Raw genomic sequence first — 6,000 nt, 5'->3', positions numbered from 1 at the left:
AGCCGCCTGCGTCGCCACGCGGGCCCCCAGGGGACACGCGCAGCCTCGGCGGGGGCAGGCTGCCGGCTCGTCGCGCGTCCCTCCCTGGGGCAGGCCTCCCATTCCCTGGGCCTGGGGGCCACGCAGGCCGCGGGGCTGGCAGGTGCAGGCGCGCGGGCTTCCCATTGGTCGCGGCGCCGCGGCGGCCCCGCCCCGAGCGCGCGTGTCCGTGCGCGCCCCCGCCCCCGCCGCGCTCGCGAGCTCAGGTGGCGGGCGCGCGGCCGGGCCGGCGTCCCCACCCCCCGCGCCCAAGCGCCCCGGGAGCCGGAGGGGGGGGCGCGGGCGGGGGGCGGGCGCGGGCGCCGCCGAGGCTTCCGTCTGGCTCGCGCGGCGGCGGCGGCGGCGGCGGCGGCGGCAGAGGTCGCGCACAGATGCGGGTCGGAGCTGTGCGGGGCGGAGGCGGAGGCGGGAAGGCGGCTGCCCGGGGAGCCCCGCAGGTGAGCGCGGGAGCCCGCGGCCGGGCAGCGGGCGGCGCGGGGACCCCCGCGATCCCGGGCAGGACGCCGGGATGGGTGAGGAGAGGTCGCTGCCGGGACCCGCTGCCGCGCCGCGAGATGCCCGAGAGTGACGCGCATAGGCCCTGGGAAAAGTGCTTGTGCGGCCGGGGGACGCGGTGAGGCTGCGGACTTGGCGGCCGCGGTCCCGGCGCGACCCCCGCCTGGTCACCCCACCCCCGCGGTCCTCACGCTCGGCGCCCAGCGGCGCAGACTTGCGCTAAGCGCGTCTGGGGGAGGGGTGGGGGCCCGGGTGGAGGGGAGACGGGGTGGGGGGGTTCCCGTTGGGGGTCGTGGGAGGGGGCTCGGGTCCCCGCGGAAGGGGACGGGGTAAGGGGTCCCGCGGCGGGGGCGGGCGGGGGTCCGGGCAGAGGGGAGACTGGGTTGGGGGGGGTCGTGGGGGAGGCTTGGGTCTTTGCGGAAGGGGCGTGCGAGGGGTCCCGGAGAGGATGGGGGCGGGGTACGGGGATCCCAAACGACGGAAGACGGGGTGGGGGTGTCCTGTGGGGGGTCGTGGGGGGAGGTCAGGTCCCGGCGGAGGAGAGAAGGGTAGGTGGTTCCGTGGGGGGTCGTGGTGGGGGTCTCGGGTCCTGGCGGAGGGGGGTGGGCAGGGGGTCCCGGCGCAGGAGGAGGGCGGCTCCACGGCCCCGGGCACCGCCGCGTCCGTTCCCGGTTGCAGGCGCCCGAGAGCCGGATGCCCTCGGTGGATGAAAGATGCATCATGGAATGAAGCCGAGCCCGGGAGACGGATTCCTGGAGCAGCCGCCGCCGCAGCCGCCGCCCCCCCGCAGGCTCCTGGCCGCGGTCCTGTGGTTCCAGCTGGCGCTGTGCTTCGGCCCCGCGCAGCTCACGGGCGGTGAGTGACCGCAGGGCCCGCGCGTGGGGAGGGCGCCGGCCGGGCGGGACTTGCGGGGTGCGTGCACGAGGGCCTTAGACCACTCTCAGATTGCGACCCCCGGAGCTCCCCAGCGCCCAGCGCCCAGAGGCGCCCTGTGTTCTGTCTGGAGCTTTCCACTAGCCTCGGGCCTGGTCCCTGGTGGGGAGGGGGGCGGGGGGGGGACAATAAACCTGGTCCATTATCCTCACCTTCGCCAGGAAGGAGCCGGAGAGGGGAAGTGGGGTGCCCTTGTTCTTAGCGTCTGTTTGCAGACCTTTGGCTCTTGTCTGTGTCCCAGTCCCTGGGTTTAAGGCTAGAGTTGTGAGCACCCCCTTTGTGAGCGCGTGAGGTCTGAGAACGGGCCAGGCTGGTGGAAGGACCGGGTTGTGGGAAAGTTAACTTTCTCTTTCCTTGGGAGGTGGTGTATTTCCGTCTGCGCATACTGGGGGCGGGGCAGGGATGCGGGGATGGCTTTGGTTCTATAGGTCTGATTTAGGGGGGCTTGTGTGGGCAGTGGAAGCTGGAGGAAATAAAATCGTAGCTTCCGATTAAGTGACCAATCTACAGCGTTTTGGGTTTTGTGGGGGAGGGGGTGGAGGAGGAAGACGGATGGGGTCTCCGTCTGCATTTGCCAGCTCGTTGCTGTGGGTCATCGCTGTCCGCTGTGCATTTCTGGGAGCGCTCTTCGCCTGTAAGAAGGGCAGACTCCTGTTTCCATAGCTGAACTACTGTCCATATATAAATAAATGATAATTGGTGGAAAAACAGGTATTGATTGATATCTGTAAGCCATTTCCTGTTTTAAAAGATTGCTGTTTCAGAGAAGGACGGTGAAGAGGGGAAGGCATGAATACAAATTAGCAAAAGTGGGGGAGGGGATAACAGGTCAGGTAATCAATAACTCGGGCACTTTGCTGAGCGATCTGGAAGAGGTTTCGAGCATCAAGGAGCTTTCTGGGATGTGTATGTCTCAGAATTAGTGAGAAGACGCTTTGCATTGGGGACAGGATTTTGGCTCTGTTTGATTTTCTAATAAGGGGCAACTTTTTTTGGTGCTCTTAGATTTATAGAAATGTCCCTGAGACAGATTTCTTCTTCAGAGAGGATGCGGTCGAATGGGACACTGGCCAGGAGCTGTGTGGCCTGCCGGGGCTGCGGTCACAGCTTCTGGTGGGCAGGAGGGCACCCCACGGGGCCAGCCTTTCCCTTCCCTCTTCTCCCCCAGCCCGACCCCTGTTCAGGCTTTGATCCCTCAAACCAGATCCGTGAGATCTTTCCATCCTCTCGGTGCATTTCTCCCGTAGAGTGACGGATAATCAGGGTTTTTCTATGAAGCTCTTGACAGCTGTCATTGGAAGTGTGAGCTGGGAGGGAGCACAGCCTGGTTGGAGGTTGGTGGCTGTGCCCCTGATTCTGCTGTTTGTGCTCACAGAGGTTCTCCTCAAGGATCTCAGCTCAGTGCTCGGCATGGTCCCTCAGGCTCAAGTTAGTCACTGTGCGGTCACACCACACGTCCTTTACCCCTGGTCTTCGGAGAGAGAAGACATCAAGCACAGGCATGCAGAGCCCCGAGGGAGGAGGGAGTGAGCGCTGGCCTGTCACTGTTCAGAGCTGGGCCTTTTCAGGCACTCCCACACCGTGGAAAGGCTGGCCACCACCTCGGTTTCATCTTGAACTCCTTCGGGCTGCCCGCGTGGTTTCTGGGAGAGGATCAATCATTTCAAAATGCCTCCTGAATAAACAGCTTGGATGCAAAGGGCGTTGGGGCTGTTCTGCAGAGGACACTACACAGCGACTTCTCTCTCGGGACAGAAACCCAGGTGCAGGCCCCAGGATGGTCACAAAGGCAAATCCCTTAATTCTGCGCCCCTTCTTCTGAGATTTGATGTGCAGACCCATTTGCTGGGAGTGTACGGAAAAGCAGATTCTGGTTGGTGTGGGGGGTTGGCATGGAAGATGCCACATTTCAGCATGCTCCCAGCGGATGTGTTGCTAATGTTTTGAGGACCACACTGATTAGCAGTGCTTTAGACCAAGACATTCCTCCAACAAGTTGTTTGTGGCCCAGACTCACTCCCAGTCCCCAGGTGCCAGGGACAGGGTGTGGGGGAGGTCTCATGGCATGCCCGTGATCCACGGATCTGGAAACCCGCCCTCACGGAGGGCTTTCTTTTTTTGCTTTAGTTTTTGTCCACAAAAAGGATACGTATTTAATAGACACTGTTCTGAAATGCGGATTTTCATGTTTGTTTTCAAGGGGAAAAGAAACAGCACAATAGCAAGATACTGATGTTTCTGCCAGGAGGAAAAAAGCATGTATCTGATACAAGTATTTCAGAAAAATCCTGAGCTAGAAAGGGGAGGAACTGAGGACATGACCGGACAAAGGCGAAGGTGGCAGAGAACTGTCAGAAAAGAAACTTTGTCCTGGAAAGGGAACTCGCTTCCATTCTCTAAATCCTTGGAGAGCTCTGTGGGCCCAGGGTGGCCTGAGGTGACTTGTGGGTGGCTATTCCAGGCTGTCTTTTGTAAATGAGGAAGAAGGGCCCTCATTTGTGGCCACTAAGACCAAATCCCTGAGGGGCTAACACCAGCTTTACAGGGAGACACAGACCCCACTGGCCCAAGCCTGCTTCAGCGTTTCCCTCCCCTCCTGGGTTCCCTTGCCCGGGTTTTGCCTGCAGGGTCCACACCGCACTGGAAGGAGGCTGAGAGTTAGCTCTGTCAGTCAGTCCCCGAGGGCGGATTCATTAGCACGCCTGTCTGCAGGCTGGTGGCCTCGGGCCGTGGGAGCCTGAGTGCCCCCCTGTGTGAACCGGGGACCTAATGGCAGGGCTTGGTGTGTGGGATGGAAACCACGCAGGCACTCTGTCAATGCAGGAGCAATGAGGTGGGGGCTAGGACAGTGCCAGAACCTTCCAGGCCTTTGCTTTATTCATTCAGTAGATATTGTGTGCCTGTCCATGCCCTGTGCTGGGTGCTGTTGTGTATAATGTTCTTTTACCTCTAAGAACCCTCTCTTACTCTCTGGTTTCCTGCCCAGTGAACAAATTTCACTGCCAAACTCAAAGTGCCATCATGTCTTTCATGTTTTCTTGGCCCCTGGCCTGTGCCCTTGCCTGGGCCCCTACTGCACTACGTATGACCCTCCGTCATAGAGCTGGCCACCCACTGGACCGTCAGCCCGCTGAAGGCAAGAACCTGGACTTCATTCACTTCTGCATCTCAGGCACTCAGGACAGCATGTGACACACTGGAGACACTCTGCTGCTGTTGACCACCAACAGGAAAGGAGTCCTAGATCCCTGCCCCACTGCTTAGAAAACAATGACCAGGGTGCTCATAGCAGTGCAAAGTCTCAGGGCAGTGGAGGCCACTACCATTTGGAGGTGGTCTAAGAGGTTGGGGGAGAAATCAACGAAGGCTCTAGAGCAGAGGTGGCCCTTAGGCTGGTATCTGTGGGAGGGCTGGTTGGAGCCTGAGGGGGAGAGACACCTCGTGCAAAGTGTGGAGACAGTCAAGTGCTTGTCTTGTTCTGGAGAGCAAACAGTCTGGTTTATCTAGAATGACGTGGCTGCAGGGAGCCAGAGAGTAAGGATGACCTAGAACAGAGTACCCGCGGGGAGCCAGAGAGTGAGGATGACCTAGAGCAGAGTACCCGCGGGGAGCCAGAGAGTGAGGATGACCTAGAGCAGAGTACCCGCGGGGAGCCAGAGAGTGAGGATGACCTAGAGCAGAGTACCCGCGGGGAGCCAGAGAGTGAGGATGACCTAGAGCAGAGTACCCGCGGGGAGCCAGAGAGTGAGGATGACCTAGAGCAGAGTACCTGCGGGGAGCCAGAGAGTGAGGATGACCTAGAACAGAGTACCTAGAATGGGGAACTAGAGAGTAATGAGGGCAAATATGTCAGAACCCTACTGTAAGGGCCTTGGGAGGCCTGGTGAGGATTCTGTGTGTCTCACTGCAGGCTGCCGGCACTTGCTGAGGGGTGTAGGGCAGGTGCATGATCCCATCCAAGCTGTGCTTGGTTTCCCCTCTCTGCTTGCAAATCGCTGACCTGGGACCCCCTCTTCCCCCACTTGACTGCCATCTCTGTGCGTCAGAGTTGTGGCACCAGTGGGGTTGAATCAAGCTCCTTGGGGTCTTGTTGAGGCCATGTGGCCATGGCATTGTGCTGTGTGCCCGCAGTGAGGGACAAATGCACCAACTGGCTCACTGCTTTGGCGATGCCAAGCCTGGAGTCTTATCGAAAAGGTTTTGTTACCTGGTAGAGTGGGAGCTTTTTATGCAATGCTGTGTCTAAAAGTCACAATTTCAAACTGCATTTAAGTCAGTCTCTAAACGAAAGTCCCAACTTCTCAAAACTACAAAGTATGTTTCTTCAACAAAAGTCCTCCTTAATATACGTGAGCAGCATGGAAACTCTGTCGATTCATCCGCGAGATGGAATCTGAGAGCTTTCGGAGACACGGGAAGGATTTCCTCCAGCAGGCAGCAAATCTCTCATCTCAGAGGCCTGGGTGGCGAGGTGGAGAGAGTCAGTGGTTCCGTAATTCCTGCAGGTAATGAAGAGGGTAGGTGACAATCTCT

The 6,000-nt window shown here is 59.6% G+C and overlaps 1 protein-coding gene across 1 annotated transcript in view; it reads left to right on the top strand.

Moving 5' to 3' along the window:
- The first annotated feature begins 273 nt into the window (after positions 1-273).
- Positions 274-6,000, top strand: part of SUSD4 (sushi domain containing 4) — a 77,643-nt gene continuing 71,916 nt past the window's right edge. The window contains exons 1-2 of the mRNA XM_039235782.1: positions 274-476; positions 1,213-1,389. Of these exons, the coding sequence (XP_039091713.1) occupies positions 1,248-1,389 (142 nt within the window). The 5' untranslated portion in view covers positions 274-476; positions 1,213-1,247. The remainder of the gene's footprint in view (positions 477-1,212; positions 1,390-6,000) is intronic.

This window comes from Hyaena hyaena, unplaced genomic scaffold (assembly GCF_003009895.1).
Source record: "Hyaena hyaena isolate Hyena2069 unplaced genomic scaffold, ASM300989v1 scaffold_103, whole genome shotgun sequence".
Classification (NCBI taxonomy): domain Eukaryota; kingdom Metazoa; phylum Chordata; class Mammalia; order Carnivora; family Hyaenidae; genus Hyaena; species Hyaena hyaena.
Note: the sequence above shows the minus strand (reverse complement) of the source record. Positions and strands in the feature narration are given on the sequence as shown.